At 50.9% G+C, this 19,410-nt stretch overlaps 1 protein-coding gene across 1 annotated transcript; it reads left to right on the forward strand.

The window, feature by feature from the left end:
* Positions 1–273: 273 nt before the first annotated feature.
* On the forward strand, positions 274–16,497 carry HEATR6 (HEAT repeat containing 6). Its single transcript, XM_054646936.2, has 20 exons — positions 274–556; positions 1,304–1,411; positions 1,781–1,921; positions 3,023–3,138; positions 3,562–3,676; positions 3,887–3,988; positions 4,385–4,522; positions 5,377–5,654; positions 6,600–6,777; positions 7,043–7,249; positions 7,909–8,008; positions 8,179–8,531; positions 9,363–9,485; positions 9,982–10,068; positions 10,813–10,947; positions 12,182–12,304; positions 13,323–13,447; positions 14,392–14,488; positions 14,865–15,069; positions 15,506–16,497. Exons 1-20 carry the CDS (start codon positions 296–298, stop codon positions 16,054–16,056), a joined length of 3,543 nt encoding a protein of 1,180 aa, XP_054502911.2. The 5' UTR covers positions 274–295; the 3' UTR covers positions 16,057–16,497.
* Positions 16,498–19,410: the final 2,913 nt, after the last annotated feature.

Below are 19,410 nucleotides of genomic sequence, written 5' to 3' on the forward strand. Positions count from 1 at the left end.
GGCACGGGCAGAGTCCCCATCGCTGGGGGGATTTAAAAGCCGCGTGGATGTGGCACTTGGGGACACGGTGAGTGAGGGCCGGCTTGCTCTCGAGGGGCTGTCCCACGCTGGGTGACCCTGCGGTGGAACACGGCTGCTGTTCCCGCAGCCCCGGGCTGTCCCACAGGCGGGCGGGCACCGCCACCTGCCGCGGGCCCTGCCCGGCCCTCAGAGCCGCCGGGCCCGCCGGGCCGCCGTAGCCGCGGCCGCCCCGGAAGGGCTCCGGTTGCCATAGCGGCGGGGCGGGGCGCGGGCCATGGCGGCGGCGGGGCCGGGAGAGCCGGGGCAGCCAGCGGGGCCGGGCCCGGCCGGGTCACAGGCCATGGCGGGGCCGGGGCAGCCGGCGGAGCCGGGGGAGCCGGGCCCGGCCGGGTCGCTGCGGCGCTGCCTGGCGCGGCTGGGCGCGCTGCGGGCCCGGCCTGACGGCGGCGGCCGCCGCACGGAGCTGCACCTGCTCTTCGACCAGCTCATCTCGGAGAGCTGCGGGCCCGAGCCCGCGGCCGCGCCCGACCCGCAGGTACCGCGGGATGGGCACCGGCACTGCCGCTGTGTCCGCGCGGGGAGAAGGAGGAGGAGGAGGCGGCCGTGCCCGTGTGGGAGCGCACGTGTGGCTGGGCTGGGGCTGCTGTGGGGACGGCGTGCTGCGGCTGTGCCCCCTGTGCCCATCCCTGTGCCCGGCTGTGCCCATCCCTGTGTCCCGCTGTGACCATCCCTGTGCCTCACTGTGCCCGGCTGTGCCCATCCCTGTGCCCATCCCTGTGTCCCACTGTGCCCCGCTGTGCCATCCCCGTGTCCCCTCCTCGGGAGCCCCGAGGGTTCCAGCCCGCGTTCCGTTCCCCCGCTGCGGGCGGGATGTTCCCTCTGCCCGCCTTCCCCCGGGCCCCTCTCTGGTGCTTCTGAGCTCTGCTGCCCTGTGCCAAAGCGCTGCCGAGTGGAGGTGTGGGTGACACCAATGGGTGGGACTCGGCAATTTTTATAGTCTGATGTTGGAAAAATAGTAATTTTTTAAGCCTTAAAGCAAGCCCTTGAAAGCTGAGCAGTCTAGATGAGCCACATGGATGCTGCTCCATTGGCAACATACAGTACTTCATTATTACACTGGTTTGTCTTCATTTAATTTCCAAAGCAGGCTTACTTTGCACTTTGGAATTAATTGATTTTTGGACAGTACTCTTCTATTCCTTGATCTAACTTGGTATTTTTCTTGAGCCGTTATTGCTGTCTTTGTAGTCCCTAAATAATAAACTGAGGCTTTCTCTTCCAGGATGTTTGTGCTGTGCTTGTCCAAGGCTGTCAGTTGGTTCCCCTTGATCAGGAACATCTTGTCAGCAAAGTCTGTCAGCTTATCCATCACTTACTCAACAGATATCAGGTAGGAAGAGTTTGGCCATGTCCCTCAATAAGCCAGGGGAATTCTGTCTTTTTCCAGGGCTGTGGAGCCAACCTTCAGGCAGAGTTTCTTGGATTTTCACTGTATTACTTATTTTTGGGTAGTTGAGGCACTGATCTGGTTTTAGCATGGTTCCTCATAAAACCACCTCTCAGTCAGAAGGGATTCACCATGGGAAATAATCTTGGTTTTAGGACACTTGTACAGATTTATCCATTCCTGGTCAGGTGTGATCTCTGCTGTAGTATGATTTTAACAGCCACATCACCCAAATCTCTGACCAGTTTCTCAGGGTTTATTGACTGCAGTAGTACAAGATTATATTTATCTTGACATTTTCTGTTATGACAGGTGATGGTTGACGAGCAGAGCTTGAATTTCCTTCTCTCCTACTGCATCTCTGCTCTGAGGCAGTGCAGCTCCTGGACACATGTTGAAATTCTGCAAGCATTAGCAGCTCTTGTTTACAATAATGGGCCTAAGTGTCAGAAGGTGAGTTTACAAACAGAGAGAAAGTAACAACAAAAGTATTTGCACCTCTGCTGTTTGTACTTTATTTTTTCCGAGAGAAAGAATAAAAAAGTTCTCAAATTGTGTTACCTTTCATGCTAAGATCAGATCCCATTTAAATAGTGGCTGATATTTATAGGAAAGCTGAATTTCAGTTGTATTTATTAATAATTGTTATTCCCATATGGAATACTCTGTACCTGCAGGCTGCAGCTGTTGGGATCACCATTAAATAAGGGCACAGGTTTAGCCTGCAGACCAACCACCCTGTGCCTCAGGCAGGAAGACCACAGGGAGCTTGAAATTGCACATAACTCCCTAGGCAGGCTCCAGAAATCCATCCTGTAACCAGATCAGGGCTTTTGCTCAGAGGCTCTCAGGTATCAATCCTGTGTGAGCTCCTTGTTGCTGCAGCTGACAGCGTTTGAAAAGCTGAATCCTCCTGCTGTCAGCAGCTCGTGGCAGCCTGCAAAGCAGTGTCTGCTGTTGGGCTGAGCATGGGGTGGTGATGCTCACAGCTTGGGAGCTGCCAGCTTGTGTGGGCTTGGAGCCCATGGAGTGGCAGCAGCTTGGTGCAGCAGTTGTTCCTAGCTCAGCTCCATGTCTGGGAAGACAGCATAAACTGGGACTCAGCTGAACTGTGCTCAACTCTGTCCTTTCTTAATACAAAATAAGAGCACTTAAGGGATTAAGGCTTTCATGCTGTTTTTTATAAACATAAATCTGTCTCTGGAATCTGAAATTGCAGCTGAGAATTTTTAGGGTTTGTTTTAGTTCTCATTATCGTGCTTTGATTTTTGATTGGTAATGCATTAAATAAATTTCACTAAGTCAGGTCTGCTCTGCCCATGATGGTTGTCAGTGGGTGACCTCTCCTTGTCCAACTCATGAGCCTTTCCTTATATTTTCTCTCCCCTGCCCATCTGAGGGGCAGTTTTGGTGGGCACCTGGTGTCCAGCCAGGCTCCAGCCATCTCCCATGATGTTCAGCCCCCAAACAGCAGACCCAGGAGGCTGAGGGAGGAGCACTGACCCCTAACGGCTCTTGGTGGGTTTTCAGTTTGTTTGTTCACTTTGTTTTCAGTTCCTCCCGGATCTGCTGGGCACGGCTGGGCTCCTGCTGCAGTTCAGTGACCCTGCCCAGCCTGACGTGGAGCTCAGGAGGGCAGCCGTGCGCAGCATGGCCAACCTGTGTCTCAGGTGGGTACAGCCCCTTTCTGGGGGGCTACAAAGTGCACATCTGCCAGCACAGGGTGTAGGTGCATGAATGTGAAATGCAGAGCTTTAGCTGTGCATAAACCCCTAACTCTCAGTCTTGCAGAAATGGTGTTACAGGGGTTAGTTTGGGGAAGAAAAGAAAAGCTTTGTGCTGCCTGGTTTATCGTGCAGAAGGTTTCCTTTTGTGCTCTGTGTGGTAGAGCTGGCCCCTTTCCATCAGCCATCCATCCATCCATCCATCCATCCATCCATCCATCCATCCATCCATCCATCCATCCATCCCTTCCTTCCCATCCAGCCATCCTCTGCAGGCTAACAGAGGGCTTGGGTGGCACTTTGTGTAACTTTATGAACCTGTGGACAGACTAGAAACCAACCTCGTGTCTCCTCCTGCTCTAATTTTAGTGTCCCTGGGCAGCCATACCTGGATGAGTCCTACAGAAGTGTCTGTTTTCAAACTTTCCTAAGTGTTCTGCAGTCTTCAAAAACCACTGATGTGGATGACATCACTTTTTGCATGGTAAGTGTGAGTCTAATTGTCTAAAATACTCTAATTAGGAGGTTGTGCATGGAATTTGGAGTGTTGTCAATTAAGATTTTGCTTTAATAGTCTATAATTTGTCATATTACTGTCCCAATTGAGCAAAACTGTAACTGCTTAGAAAGTTACTTGAAAGATGTGAACTTGCAGCATTTTGGGAAGGAAAAGTAAGTAATTCTTTATTTTCAGTTACTGCAAAGTGCACTGAAAGGTGTCCAGTCACTTCTCAACGGTGGGAAGATGAAACTGATGCAAATTGACCAAATTGGAGCTCTTCTGGCAGTGTTAAAGGTAAATCCTTAAATCCCCCTGGAGGAAGAGGCAGCCCCTGTGAGGTTCCAGGTGCTGTTAAGTGGGAAACAGTAGAAGGTGAACAAGAGGGAGCAGAGAAGCCTGGGCATGGGGGGAAATGGAGTGTGAGATGTTAAAGAAAAATATATTGAGTTTCTTTCACAGCATCTTCACTGCACTTCCCACTGCAGAATGTGAGAGGAAGATGGGAGGCTTTGGGGTTTTTTGGACCTACTCGAAATCCTTCTACATGTAGATGGATTTCAGATGTTGCATGGAGATGTTATACATGGGAGAGGCAGGACCTGGGGGAAGGAGCACAGCTGAAATTGGTGAATTCAGTAAATCTGTGCATGAGAAAAGGACAGAACTCTAACCCTTGTGTTCCTGTTGCAGAAATGCATGTTCCATGGGCTGCCAGGACTGAGCATTGAGGTGCCCACAGCCCTGTACCCTGCTCCCTTACCTCAGTATGATAAAAGGTCACCTGTCAAGCAGGAGCAGTCAGAACCAGCCACCTCTAAGCAGACAGGGGTAAGCTGGGCTGCTCCTGGTTCTCCAGCCTGTTTCTTGTGTTGTGTCTTACCTCTCATGGTATTGGTGGCTCTTCATGTCCTGAGCATGTGGCACATTTAATTCTTTTCTTCCAAGGTGATGATTACAAATTCTGCACTGAGTAAAATTGCTTTGGGAACTCAGGTGGCAGGAACAAATGGCTCTGCAGGGCTTGGCTTTCCTCAGTTAAGCTCTGTGCAACAATTATTCATCCAGAGCCGAGAATTCCTGGCCTGCAGGCAAGGGATTGATGCGTGCAAACTCACCAAAGCTTTTGATTTTATAAGTCACATTTTCTCTCCTAACACTTGCACAATCGTTTGACTCTTTCTTAAGGAAGTCAAGTTCATTTAAGACTGATTTCTTGCCTCATCTCTTCTGCTCAATCCTTCTACAGGTTATTTTTTAACGTGTGAATACTTTGGATTACTGATTATCTGAAAGACATTAGAGAAAATAAGGTTATCTAGTCATGTTGACTTGTTTTTATTTAGGTGCTGAAAAGGAAAGTTACTTAGTGTTACCTACTGTAAATCTAAAAGAACTGCAGAAGTGTTTAGTGTTGTTCTTTAATCACTTTTGTGTGAAATATGATTTTTAGCTAAAAGTTTCCTTGGATATATTTTGCTTTAGGGATGAAGAAACCAAAGGTTATTTTTTGAGGCTATTCAGTTATAAACTGTTTACTTAGGTATTACTGAAATTTTGTGCCTATTGAAGGATACAAAAACTCAGATGCTGAAGAGTGACTGTGGGTAGAGTATTGCAGAGACATGTAACTGCATTTATGTATCCATTAAACATTGACTAAAAAAATCAATTTTTTGTCTTAGAGCCGAAGAAAAAAGTGCAAAGGGAAACAAAAGAAGGGAGAGTTTGGAGAAGAGGGAAGAGAAGATTCAGGGGATGCAGGAGAAGAGTCGGTGCTGGGAGCAGACATGGTGAAATTGCAGCTGGGGGATGTGCAGAGCAGCCCTTGCCCCCAGGCTCGGCCTCGTGTGTCAGATGTGTGTGCTGGGAAGGACCCCCCGAGCTGCCAGCCCTGCAAACGCCTCAGCAGCAGCGAGTCAGAGTACTCTGACACTGAGGGTGGAATACAGAGCAAAGTGAGGTGATGCTGTGCTCAGAAACACACAGAGCAGTGCCATGGGTTGATACTGAGCAAAGGGAGGTGATGCTGTGCTCATAAACACACAGAGCAGAGCCATGGGTTTGTACAGAGCAAAGGGAGGTGATGCTGTGCTCAGAAACACACAGAGCAGTGCCATGGGTCCATACAGAGCAAAGGGAGGTGATGCTGTGCACATAAACACACAGAGCAGTGCCATGGGTTCATACAGAGCAAAGGGAGGTGATGCTGTGCTCATACACACACAGAGCAGAGCCATGGGTTTGTACAGAGCAAAGGGAGGTGATGCTGTGCTCAGAAACACACAGAGCAGTGCCATGGGTTCATACAGAGCAAAGGGAGGTGATGCTGTGCTCCTAAACACACAGAGCAGTGCCATGGGTTCACACAGAGCAAAGGGAGGTGATGCTGTGCTCATAAACACACAGAGCAGTGCCATGGGTTCATACAGAGCAAAGGGAGGTGATGCTGTGCTCATAAACACACAGAGCAGTGCCATGGGTTCATACAGAGCAAAGGGAGGTGATGCTGTGCTCATAAACACACAGAGCAGTGCCATGGGTTTGTACAGAGCAAAGGGAGGTGATGCTGTGCACATAAACACAGAGTAGTGCCATGGGTTGATACTGAGCAAAGGGAGGTGATGCTGTGCACATAAACACACATGAGATCCACAGAACCCTTCCACACCATCCTTTGTTCTTAGTCAAAACTGCCGAGGGAATCACTTTCCCTTTTGATTTATGAGATGGTACGAGAAAATTGGAAGGCAATAATTTGTGTTGGTGTGGAAGTAAATTTGTTCTTCCTCTTCCTGTTCTTGGTCTAAAAGATTTCCTCTCACAGCCAGCCACTAATACACATGAAAGAGGTGGAGCCCATCCCTTGTCCCTGCTGTTCTCATTAATCTTTTTGTTTGTGTTTAAGGTCTTACCAAGCCAATGTTCGCCAAGGGGCTCTGGCCTGTTTCCTCTCCACTATAAAGTCAATAGAAAAGAGAGTTCTGTATGGCTACTGGTCAGCATTTGTTCCTGATGCCCCTGGTATTGGCAGCCCCCAGTCTGTGTCTCTGATGACTATTGCTCTGAAGGACCCTTCTCCAAAGGTGAGGCACTTCTGAGTACAAAAATTGTTCTGTTTTCCCCCATTAATCTTCTCTGGCCTTCAGTAAGTATTTGACTGCTGCCCAAGAACTAAATAGAAAGCATTGGCTAAGGAAACAAAGGATTGGTTCTGTATTGCCTAAAGTTATGAAAAAACCATAGCTGGAGTTGAATTTTCTCTTTCTACAGAGGATTTAATGTATTTTAAAATTCTTCACCTGCTCAAAGGAGGTGTTAAAAGGTATCACAAATGTTTTATCATTTCAGACACGTGCCTGTGCCCTTCAAGTCCTCTCGGCCTTCCTGGAAGGTTCTAAGCAGTTCCTGTCTGTGGCTGAAGATGCCAATGACCACAAGAGAGCTTTTACTCCCTTCTCTGTCACCATTGCCTCCAGCATTCGGGAGCTGCACCGCTGCCTGCTGCTGGCCCTGGTGGCAGAGTCCTCCTCTCAGACACTGACCCAAATAATCAAGGTACCTGCATTGTGGATGTGCCACATGCTCCCACTGGTCTCTAGGTTATGTCCTGAAGAAAGATTGCACAGAATTGCTGTGAGGTGTGAGGTGGTGGTGGTGACAGACAGATCTTTGTCCTCTCAGAAGAGTTCACTGAGTCATCCTACAAAATCATGGAATCACAGAACCCAATCACCTTTGGGTTGGAAGGGACCTTAAAGATCACCTTGTTTCAATCCCCTGTTGTGAACAGGGACAACCTCCATTAGACCAGGTTCCTCAGAGTTCCATCCAGAGTCTGGGGGTTTCTTTTCAGCACAGGTCTCTTTTTTCTGCATTTTTTTAGTCTTTTTGGAGCTGAATGAACCTGTAAAATGATTCTGAAGACTCACATTCCCTTTAAAACTGGAATCCAAATTGACAAATCCTTCCATGGGCTATCAAAATTCCTTGGTCTTTGTGCCACCTCACAGTAGTTAAATCCTTGTTCTTAGGAACCAAGTTTGTATCCAGTGTTCACACAGCAGATAATTGGGGTGGCTTTTTTCAGTGCCCTCAGATAATGAGTTGTGTGAGTGACCTAAATTACAAATGTAAAAACAGACCTGTTGGAGGCCAGGCTGAGTGTGATATAGAAATGCAGTACATCACCTAACCAGCACCTTTCTCTGTTTCAGTGCCTTGCAAACTTGGTGTCCAATGCACCCTACAGCAGATTGAAACCTGGGCTGCTCACCCGGGTGTGGAACCAGATCAAGCCCTACATCTCTCACAAAGGTTTGCAGTCTCTCTGCTGTATTCCTCCCCTCCTCTGTGCTCCATAATTCAAAATTCAGAGGCAGTGGATGGTTATATGTTATAATCTATCTGAGGGAGGATGCTGGGCCATCAGTGAGGTTCTAATGGAGCTTTTTTGCTTTTTCTTCTCCCCCCATTGTCTCTTGCAGACGTCAACGTTCGAGTTTCCAGCCTCACCCTGCTGGGGGCAATCGTTTCAGTGCAGGCACCTTTGCCAGAGGTGCAGCTGCTCCTGCAGCAGCCCGGCTGCTCCTCGGGGCTGAGCAGCAGCGGCAGTGCAACCCCTGGGCGTGAGCAGTGGAGGAAGGCAGTGCCCTGGGCAGGGCAGAGCCCCCAGGGCAGCCCTGCAGGCTGTGCCCCCGCTGAGCCCTGCTGGCTGCTGTGCCTGTGCGTGTCCCTGGTCATCCTGCCCCGGGAGGATTCCTGCTCTGACAGTGACGCTGCCTTCCCCTCCCTGGGCAGCCTCTACGAGCCGTGTCCCCTGCGCCTGGAGGCCCTGCAGGTGCGAGGGCTGCTCCTGCCTCCATCCAGTGCCTCCCTCACCTGTGGGGTCCCTTTGCTCCCTGCTCTCTCAGGGGATTTCTCACTGAGTGCTGCTGCAGTGGGGCTGAGCTGCTGTGGCTCAGGGAGACACGATTCAGCCACAGCGGGACTGTCCCACTGCAGACCTGCTGCAGCAGCTTCATCTGCTTGGGATTTTTTATCTTTTGTATTTTTTCAATATTATCTGGGGGTGTGTGCTGGCAGACTGTGAGTATTCCCCATGCAAACTCCTCCATACAGAATCCAAATTAAAGTTTTGGTGGAAAACAGTGGGGAAGAGCCCTGCAGAGAACAGTCTGCAAGGAGCTATGGAGTGACTCAGGGAGTACCTGTGGATGCTGAGGCTTGGCTTTGTTTTTATTCATGGAGCCACAGCAAAGGGTAAGACTTTGGAACGTGCATCCCAAGAAGTCTCACTCTTTTTCTGGAACAGTAAATATTTGTTAAATCCAGCTTCACAGAAGGCAGCAGCAGTGTTACAGGAGGTACAGAATGTCTTGCTCTCAGTTTTTTTGGCTACAGGAGCCCTCGCTTACACTAAATAATTCATGGCCTCGCTACCTGATCGTGCTTCTGTGGCTCTTCTTTGAACAATAAAATGGAACAGGGAGGCTTTTAATCAGCTCTAGTATTCCAGAAGTTGTGCTGCAAGGTGTATCTGTTACATCAGAGCTCAGTATATGGTGCCAGGGTTGATTAGCCCATTAACATCATTTCAGTGTGTAGTTGGGGTATTTTGGGTAAACAGAAGGAAGAAATGCTGAATGGGATTTCTTTTGTCTGTGTTTAGGTGTTGGCTCTTCTTGTGAAAGGTTATTTCCCTATGACTCAGAGCTATTTCCTGGGACTTGGAGAAGTGGCTTGCAGATGCATGGAAGAAATGGATCCATCCATTCAGCTTCATGGAGCCAAAGTAAGAGCAGGAGACACGTCAACATTGTGTTACCAAGTCAGTTTTATCTGTCTGGGTGCTTTGCAAATGCAGATGAGTGGTGCTGAATATTCAGAGCATCTGTGAGTGTGATATAGAAATGCAGTACAGTATAGAAATGCACCTTCAGCTTCCAGTCTTGAAGTCTCAGCAGAATTTTGTGGCTCTGCTGAGTCACCAGGAAGCTTGGGAAGTGCAAGGACCACAGCACTGGTGCTTCCCTGGCTGAGCATCAGCTGGGGCAGGGACTGGACTCTGTGACCCAAAGATTTCCTCTTTGTGCAGTGGTTTGCTATGCTGTGCTTGCTGGAGACTTTATGTAGGAAAGGCTTTTCCTCTAATTCCAGTACTAGCAGGGACAGAACAGCCCAAACCAGTACTGAATCTTTGCTTTTTGTTCCCTGGGTCAGTAGATGCACATTCTGTAGCTCCATGAGTCACCCCTGATGAAAACCCCCTTGCTCTTTGTTCTCTGTAGCTTCTGGAGGAGCTGGGCACGGGTGTCCTGCAGCAGCACAAACCTGAGTCCCCCACTGCCCCCGAGCAGAGGGTGCCTGTCAGCGTGGTAAGTGTGAGATTGCCCCTCCCTGAGCTCCTTCCCTGCCCTCTGCACAGTCCCTGGCACACACACAGACAATTGCAGGGAGGCAGGAAGGGACTCAGGCTGCAGCTCCATGCATGTGCCAGTATGGAGAGTGTTTGGAGACTTCCTGCATCACTTGGCACTTGTTCTTGCCTGTGGACAGATGTCTTGGGGTTTATTTCTTTTACTGTGTCTTTGCCTCTCCTCTTCCCAACTCTTGCAGCCTGCTGTAGCTCAGAGCTGGAAGAACAGCGCTGATTTTGTGTGTGTCATTACTGCTGCATAAAACTTTCAGAATTTTCGTGAATTTGCATTGTTAAAGTGCCAGCCTGGTCTCAAGTACAGAGAGAGTGGCCAGAACCACAATATAAGTGAATTTAGAGAAATTCATTAGCTGTTTGTTGGCTGAGTTTGCAGAAGCTGAGTAATATGGGCCTGTTTAAGTCTTCCTTCTGTGAGCAGAAGACAAGCTTAAAAATTTCTTTGGCTCATGCTAAGTTTTGAGCCTACAAGACAGGAAATGTGTTCAGTAGCATCAGGTTCCTGTTACTTGCTATGAATGTAAATTGTCAGGCAAATGAAAACACTCAGCTGTGTGGATTCAGGAGTGGGATTGCAACTCTATTTAAAGCAGTTCAAATTTCAGCATATGATGATCATCTTTAAGACAAGAAGTTAGGCTTAATTGCTGAGTTTAGAAGATAAACCTGGCTGCTTCTCCTGCAGGTTGTGACCTTCTGGACGATGATGTTAAATGGGCCCTTGCCTGGCACCCTGCAGAACTCCCCCCATGCCACTCTCCAGACAAGTGCCTGTGATGCCCTGTCCTCTATCTTACCAGAGGCTTTCAGCCTCCTGCAGGTAGGAGAACACACCTTTACATGTGGTGCTTTTACCTTTCAGGCTTTGTCCTTGCCCATCAGGTTACAGTAGTGTAAAGCCTTTTAAAACTTGCCAGGAGAAAGTAAAGAAACCTTCCCTTTTTTTTTTTTTTTTTTCTTTCTGAACATTGTGACTGTTGAAGGCTGGAAAGGGCAGTGTTGGGAGTAATTAGCCTGTCAGAACAATTAAACTGTGGGTCACAGCAGCTGTTTGGCCTGGCCATGAATACCCAGCCTTGGCAGTGATGCACAGGAGATGGAGGACAAGGATTTCATGGCATGAGGGAGGGCTGAGGGATTGTTATTCTGCTGATTAATCCTTTGAAGAGCTGGCTGAGCCAATAGCCAGGGCCTGATGTTGTGCAGCCATTTGCATGTGTGTTTTTTCCCTTTGCAACATGAAATATGCTTTTAAACATGAAAGCCTTGGCAGTGGATCCCCCCTGCATTGTGCAGCTGCTTCTGTGTCACTGTGTCCTTGCTGGGGAGTGCTCTGCCGGATCTCATTTGCCCAGGAATTGCTGCTCCAGCAGTATCTCTGGAATTCTCCAAGTACAGCGTGTACTTCATCCCCTGCACTTTGATCCCATTCCCTCTCCTGTCCCCGTGGCCAAGTGGGGTCAAGTCAGTGCCCACTCTGACCTTCTGTCATGGGCTGGTGAGCTGACAACCTGTCCTGGTTAACGAGGGGCACAGAGGGAGGGGAGGCAGGAGCAGCCCATCCTCTGAGTCAGCCCTGATGGGCCATTCCTTCAGCTGTGGGTGACAGCAGTACTCTGATTTCCTTCTTGCTCTTAGCCAACAGCAGAGATCTGTGTGCTGGAAGCATTCCTGATTCCTGGAATCACTCCTCAATTCACTTTATCCAGAGCATGCTCTGAGTGGAAGCTCCTTCAGACACAGGGAATTGGAGAGAATTTGTGTGTCCCTGTGGGACAGAGCTCTCCTCAGCCCCCCTCTGCCACTGCTGCTCCTCTTGCAGGGTGACAGAGATCCTGTGTGTCACCTTTACCTTGCTGTTCCTCTTGCAGGGTGACCAGCAGATCCTGTGTGTCACTTTGCTGTTCCTCTTGCAGGGTGACCAGAGATCCTGTGTGTCACCTTTACCTTGCTGTTCCTCTTGCAGGGTGACCAGCAGATCCTGTGTTTCACTTTGCTGTTCCTCTTGCAGGGTGACAGAGATCCTGTGTGTCACTTTGCTGTTCCTCTTGCAGGGTGACCAGCAGATCCTGTGTGTCACTTTGCTGCTTGGCCTGAACCACAGTGAGAACCCCCTGGTGAAAGCTGCTGCTGCCCGTGCCCTGGGAGTCTACATCCTCTTCCCATGCCTCAGGCAGGTCAGAGCCAGCCCATCCCTTCTTCTGAGCCATTCTCTGATGAACCATAAGATGTGGGACATGGATTTGTTTGCAGTTAATTTGCTTTACTTTTGGCCTCTAGTGTATTTATAGTTTTCCTTACTGGCTCCAGGCCCGCTCTTGTCTTTGAGAGCAGAATCAGTGCAGCTTAAAGGGAGGTGGAGCACAAGAGAGGGGGAAAGGAGAGAGGTCAGGATCCTCCCAGGCTCTCAGGGATGGGAGCTGGGTGGGTGGGTTGGCACAGAGGAGCTGCAAGAGGTGAGGGGGAGCTGGGATGAAGGGAACAGCTCTGCAGTGCTCTGGGGAGTTTGGTGTTGGACTCGATCCTTGAGGTCTTTTCCAACCTCCAGGATTCTATGATTCTAACAAGATTTTAATGGAAAGCCTTCAGTTTTGCTTAAAACTAAGAAATAAAGCTTATTTGGAGGGGAAAAAAAGGAATTTTTTCTACAAAATATCATCTTAGCTTGGCTGAGCTGGAAGATTAGTTTTTACAATGTAACCTTTAAGTGAATGATTTTAATAAAAATATATGCAGTAGCTGACTTTGGAGTTTAATTCCAAAATATTTTGAAAGAAAATCCTTTACCATAGGCACATGTAATGTGCCATAGAACAGAAGATTAGACAGGCAACTCAACAGGGAGTCTGGAGAAGCAATTACTTTAAGAGTGGGATTTGATGGGTATAAGGTTGGCAGTCCATGTAATTATGTTAAAATCCAAAGTAACTAAATCACCAATGGAATTAAATAATCCATAGAAGCTTTTCAGCAAGAGCTACCCAAGAGTGGTGGACTTGGTCAGCATTCAGGCTTGGACTGTTAATTAAAGGTCAGGCAAAGCTGCAGACAGCACCGGGAGCTCATTAGAAGTTGTCACCTGGAAAAGTAAATGAGCAGAGCTGGTCTCTCTCTCCTTTTCCCTGGAAAAGGCAGAGTGTGTCACTAAGAAAATCACCTGTGTTTTGAGAGCTGTGTGACTTTTTGCTTTGGCAGGATGTGATGTTTGTGGCAGACACAGCAAATGCCATTCTGACCTCCCTCCATGACAAATCTCCCAACGTCCGTGCCAAGGCAGCCTGGTCCCTGGGCAACCTGACAGACACCCTGATCATCAACATGTATGTGCCACCCCCTGCCCTGTGTGTGCAAATGCTCTGTGGAAAGGGTGCTCAGGCACTGGGGGGGCTGCCCAGGGGGGCTTGGAGTGCCTGTCCCTGCAGGTGTCCAAGGAACACTCAGGGCTCTGGGCTGGGGACAAGGTGGGCATCAGGCACAGCTTGGACTCCATGCTCTGGAAGGGCTGTTCTGACCAAGATGATTCTGTGATCCTTAACATCAAAAAAAGCTGAATTTTGGCTTGGATCCTCCTTTTTAACCACCCTCTGCCTGTGTGTCTGCCAGTGTGGGACACTGAGCATCCTGTATCCATCTGGGAACAGCTTCCACTGTCCCACCTTGCTCCAAGCCCTGTCCAGCCTGGCCCTGGACATTTCCAGGGCTGGGGCAGCCACAGCTTCTCTGGGCACCCTCACAGGGATCAGATTTTTTCTAATATCTGATCTAAACCTACTCAGTTTTAAGCCATTCCCCCTTGTCCTGTCACTCTAAGGACAGGCTTTTTAAAACTTTTCACTTTTCACTTTTCCATTTCTTGTGTGTTGCTTGGCGTAATTACATGGTTCCTTTACTTTCAACATAACACAAGTAAAATTAATAAATATTTAACCCTTCCTCAAGCCAGAGACTGAGGGAAGCCCAACCTACTGTTACATTTTTAACAGGAAAATAGTTATCATATATTCCTGCTGCAGAATTGCCCCTGAGCCATTCCTTGCCCTCTGTTTTTTATTACAGATTTAACCATTGCTAACCAGCTTTCTTGCATTGATAGTTTGGTTTTAAATTAATAAACATAGTGGTCACATGCAGAAAGGTCTGCCTTACATATTAGCCCTCTAAAGAGTGAAGGTTGTTCATGGGCCTTTATAAAGGGTGGTATCACATCTGTGATGTGGGGATGGAGCAGCCCAGCTGGGTGTTCACAGGGTGGTTCTCCTGCCAGGGAAACCATGGGACAAAGCTTCCAGGAGGAGCTCTCTGATCTCCTGCTGCTGAAATTGCTGTGCTCTGCCACAGAAGCATCCAAGGACAGAGACAAGGTGAGGCTGGGGGGAAGGAGATGGGCTTGGTGGAGTTCATTAACCCCTGCATTAAAAACAGAAAAGGAAAAAGGCACCAGTTACTTCAGGTCTCTTTGCCCCATTGTGTGAGGGGAGCTGCAGCTCAGACCCTCCCCTCAGGGGGTGTTCAGAGGGCTCCTGTGTTGTTTGGATTACAGGGAATTTGACTGGGCTTCTCCACAGTGCAGGGGGGTTTTGGTTTGGCTTGTGGCCCTTTGCAGAGAATGATCTTTCTGGTGGCATTTAGGAAGATCCAGTGTGATTCCAGCTGTGCTCCTTGCTGGCTCTGAGATGATTCCACAGCAGGCTTCAAATCCAACCCTGCAAAAACCCGGGAGGTTTTTGTGTGTTCCAGGTGAAGAGCAACGCTGTCCGTGCCCTTGGGAACGTGCTGCATTTCCTGCAGCCCTGCCACGTGGCCAACCCCAGGTTCAGGGAGGCCATCGAGGAGTCCCTGCAGGCCCTGATTGCCACGGTGGGCAGCGAGGCCACCATGAAGGTGCGCTGGAACGCCTGCTACGCGCTGGGCAACGTCTTCAAGAACCCTGCCCTGCCTCTGGGTGAGAGCCTGTCCCCTGCCCAGGCTGCTCTGCACGTGGGGGCTGAGCACATCCTCATCTCTGCTGCCACTGGGGTGGAGAGGGAGGGGGAAGGCAGCAGAGCTGAGTCTGGGTGTCACAGCTTTCCCAGGGCTCTGCCCAGTGGAGCAGACTCAGCTCCTGCAGTGCCAGTGCAGGGGTAACCGCTGTGTTCAGCTGGATCTGTCATGTCAGGAAACAGTGGGATTATAGGTGTGAATAAATCCCAAATGTCCTCTTGTAAAACTTCAGAAGGTTAACTGTTTTAACTAATATTTCATTTCATAACCCTTGATTCTCTCATTTAAACCACAATAAATTCAATAAATGTCAGCCCATTAAATATTCAGGAGACATTTATAGTTTTGCATATTTTGGCTGATTAAAAAAGGGTGGGTTTTTTTGGTTTTTTTTTCAGGAGAAGCTCCTTGGGCCACAGAAGCTTTCAGTGCCCTTTCCTCTGTAGTCAAGTCCTGCAAGAACTTCAAAGTGCGGATCAAGTCAGCCATGGCCCTGTCCATCCCCAGCAGGAGGGAATGCTACGGCTCCACGGAGCAGTTCTGCCACATCTGGAGCGCCTTGGTGGTGGCCCTGCAGAGGAGCGAGGACACCGAGGACTTCCTGGAGTTCAAGTACAGCTCCAGCCTGAGGAGCCAGCTGTGCCAGGCCCTGCTGCACCTGCTGCAGCTGGCCAGGAGCTCAGACCTGCCCCTGCTCGGGAGCAGCCTCCGGGAGCACGGCCAGGCCATCCGGCCCTACGTGCTGCAGTACCTGAGCTCCCCGCGCCAGGAGGGCGAGGCAGGGGCGCCCACGGACCTGAGGGACAGGGAGAGAGCATTGCAGGGAGCCATCGAGCACCTCAGTGCCATGGAGACAGAGCTGCAGGGCAAGGCCAGGCTCAGAGTGTCCCTGTTCCTGGAGGATGTCCTGACACACCACACCAGTGCCACGGAGCTGGCAGAAGCTTGAGGGAAATGAGACCCATTCCAGTGACCAAATCTTCCACAGGGAGCACAGAGCTGTGTTCCCTTGCACAGGACATCCAGAGGAAAAGTTTCCTGCTGCTGATATTAAGTATTTTGTTCCAGACTTTATTAATAATGCCTCTAGGACTTCTTTTTTATATTATTACTATTTTTTATTGTTGTGTTTGGGGAACTCTGCCCTCCCTGGGGCTGGTTTGTGCACTTTGCTGTCACAGCATCTCCACTTGGAAAACAAACGCCTTTTCCTCCTCTGTGTGTTTTATAAAGCTGCCTGTTCCTCAGCTTATCTCAAAGCATTTTCTTCCTATTGCTGCAGGATCCAGAATCGTGTTTGTAAAGCAGGGGGCTGGAAGAATTTTGTTTTTCAGAGCACTGCAAATGTTGTCACTCTTGTGTTCCTGCAATAAACCCAAATATGCCAATATTTGAAGAATAGCTTAGAGCAAACAGCCTTTGCCTTTAGCTGTCTGTGTTCCCAGTGCTGTACACCTGGCCTGAGCCTCCCTGCTGCCTCCACTCATCCTGTCTTCCAAGAAAATCACAATTCCTTCTTTCCAGGTGGATGGTACTGTGCTGCCTAAGCCAGAAAACTCAAAGTAGGTTCTCCAAGGCTGGAATTTTGGCTCTCCAGGCACCTGTGTGGGAGGTGCAGAGGTGTTCTAACAGCACATGGATTTGTTTGTGGTTCTGGAGTTCTGTCCCCTTCCATTCCTTTCTGCTGCTGTTACTTACTCTGTGTTTGCTCTGTGCTTACTCTGCTGATAGCTGGGGGAGTGCTGGGCTCTCTGATGTTGCTGGGGACAAATCAGCAGCTCCAGGAATGAGCAGGGCTCTGGGGCTCTCAGAGTTAAGTGCCTGCTGTCCTAACCCTGGGCTGGATGTTTGAACAGAGCTCAGGGCAAGCCCTGCCTGTCGTAAAACCTCGGGGGGATACAAAATTCATCTGCTTTGTTCTTCCACCCTCGCCGCTGGTTCCAGCAGGCCTCAAGTGCTGAGAGTATCCAAAACTTCCTGGAGCAAGGGAGCCTTTTCCAGGGGATGGATGGGTGGATGGATGGATGGATGGATGGATGGATGGATGGATGGATGGATGGATGGATGGATGGATGGATGGATGGGTGGATGGGTGGATGGATGGAGCCACTTCTCTGCCAGGGATGAGTTCTGCTGCTCTGCCAGCCCTGTGAGTGTGGTCAGGCTGGAAACCTGGCATGGAGGCAGAGCTGAGCATCCCTGCTAGGCCTGTCCTGGCTCTGTGACACATTTGCACTTCAGCTTCACTTGCTCCTTTCCTCTCTGCCTGCTGCAGCTGTAGCTGATCCCATCTTTGAGCTCCCACACCTGAACCAAGCCTGTGTTTCTGCACTGCCCTGGGGAGAAATCTGTCCCCTAGCCACTGAAAGCACAACTTTGCCTGGATTTCTGTCCCAAAGTTGCTGACATCTCTAGAGCTGCCTCCATCCTGTACCACCTGGAATGCTGGGGCAGCTGTGGAACCTGGGGCAGGGTGTACCTGAGCTGAGTGTGCTCCAGCAGCCCCATCCAATGTCAGGCTGTTCTCTGAACAGAGAAATCTGTGGTTTTGTGCACCCCAGGAAGCGGATGGGAGCTGCTGTTATTCCCAATAGGGCATCCCCCTTTGCCAACCCTCTGGGGACAAAGGGCTGTGCCCTGCTGTGCCCTGGGCCATCCCTCACTGCCCATGAGAGCCGCAGGGCAGCCCCCAGCCCCATCCTCCAGGGCCTGGTGGGGCACGAGGTGCTGGGGGCTGGGGAAAGGCAGCACCTTCCCCACCCTGGCCAAGGTTTTATTGTACTGCCTCTTTATTGTTGTGTTTACAAGCCAGGCCCTTTATAGGTTTTCCTATGAATAGTTCCAAGGAGAAGGTAATTACCTTATCACATGCAGGATGATTTATAGCCAAGGTGGCAAGGGACATTCAGCTCCACATCGGCTCCGTTTGAAAGACAATCCGCCCGTTCTTCCCGGGGTCACTGGGTGGGGAAAACAAAAGGGCTTTGCTTTAGTGCCCGGCCCGATGGCAGCCCGGGGATGTCTCCTGCACCGAGCCCCGGGCTCGTCGCCCACCTGCAGCCCCTGGGGACACCTGCGGTGGTGGCTCTGCCCTGGGGACACGCAGCACGGAGCAGCCACAGCGGGGCACTCATAGCGTCCCTGCAGGCTGTTAAACACCCCAGCTATTGGACTGGTAGTTTTATTTTTAATTCATTTCATTTTTAATTCATTTTATTTTTAATTCATTTTCCGCTCCCCTCCAACAACTGTCTCCATGGCCGGGGAGCACAGGCAGTGATTCGCCGTCACCTGCGGCTGTTCCGCCCTGAGCATCCCCGGGCTCTGCCGTGTCCGGTGGCCCCGGGAGCATCCCCGGGAGCGGCCCCGGTCCCCGGGCCACGAGGTGGCACCACGAACCCGGGCACGGCGGCGACAGCGGCGGCTCCGCTGGCCCGTGTCCCCTCGGCGGGTCCTGCTTGTCCCCCGGGTGCTGTCGCGGGGTCACCCCGACAGGACCCGGGTGCCACCAGCGCTGTCCCAGCCCTGGTGGGGGGACAGCGGGGATCCCGGGCCCGGCGCGTTCCCCGGGGCACTCACGGAACGTTTTCCCTCCCGGTGCGCAGCCACGGTGGCTTTGGCTGTGACTGCGCTGTCAGTGACACCGGCCCGTGAGCGATGGGTGCCGAGGCAGGGGTGACTTCCAGTGGCGGGGTCAAAGGGAAGAGGCTGATCCTCGGTTCATGCCCGCTGTCTCTGCCATAAAAAATGGCCCCGCGCCCTCTCGCAGGCCGTCCCTCCCTGGGACCCGCTAATCCGGTGATTTTTATCCTGTCTGTTTTCCTTCTCTCCCCTCTGCAGCCTCCCGGCGCTCCCCCTCGGGCGGCTCCGGGGCTGCCGCTGATGGATGGAGCCATCGGAGCTCGGAGCTCGGGGATTTGGGCACAGCGAGGGGATTTGGGCACAGCCCGACCCTCGGTGGCCTCACCTGGCTGTCACCACGCTCTTCCCGGGGGCTAAAGCCCAGCAGGAAGGGTGTGGGCAGGAAGCAGTGTGGAACAAAACCGTGGGCACCGCAGGGCTCTGGGCACCGCAGCGCCAAGCGGGGATGGGGACAGGGATTCTGAAGGGGCTTGGAGAGCCCCGAGGAGCAGGATTGTCCCTGGGGCCAAGCCTTGCTGTGCCACCCCCGGGAAAAGGGAGCCCACGCTGCTCCGGGGGGGTCCTCTGCCTCCCCGGGAGCCCAGACTGGTATTTCAGTCTAGACGTGCTGGTATTTTTCAGTCCAGCAGATTTCCTTGATGGCCCAGCGGTGGAGCAGGGG

Source organism: Agelaius phoeniceus, chromosome 20 (genome assembly GCF_051311805.1).
Source record: "Agelaius phoeniceus isolate bAgePho1 chromosome 20, bAgePho1.hap1, whole genome shotgun sequence".
Classification (NCBI taxonomy): domain Eukaryota; kingdom Metazoa; phylum Chordata; class Aves; order Passeriformes; family Icteridae; genus Agelaius; species Agelaius phoeniceus.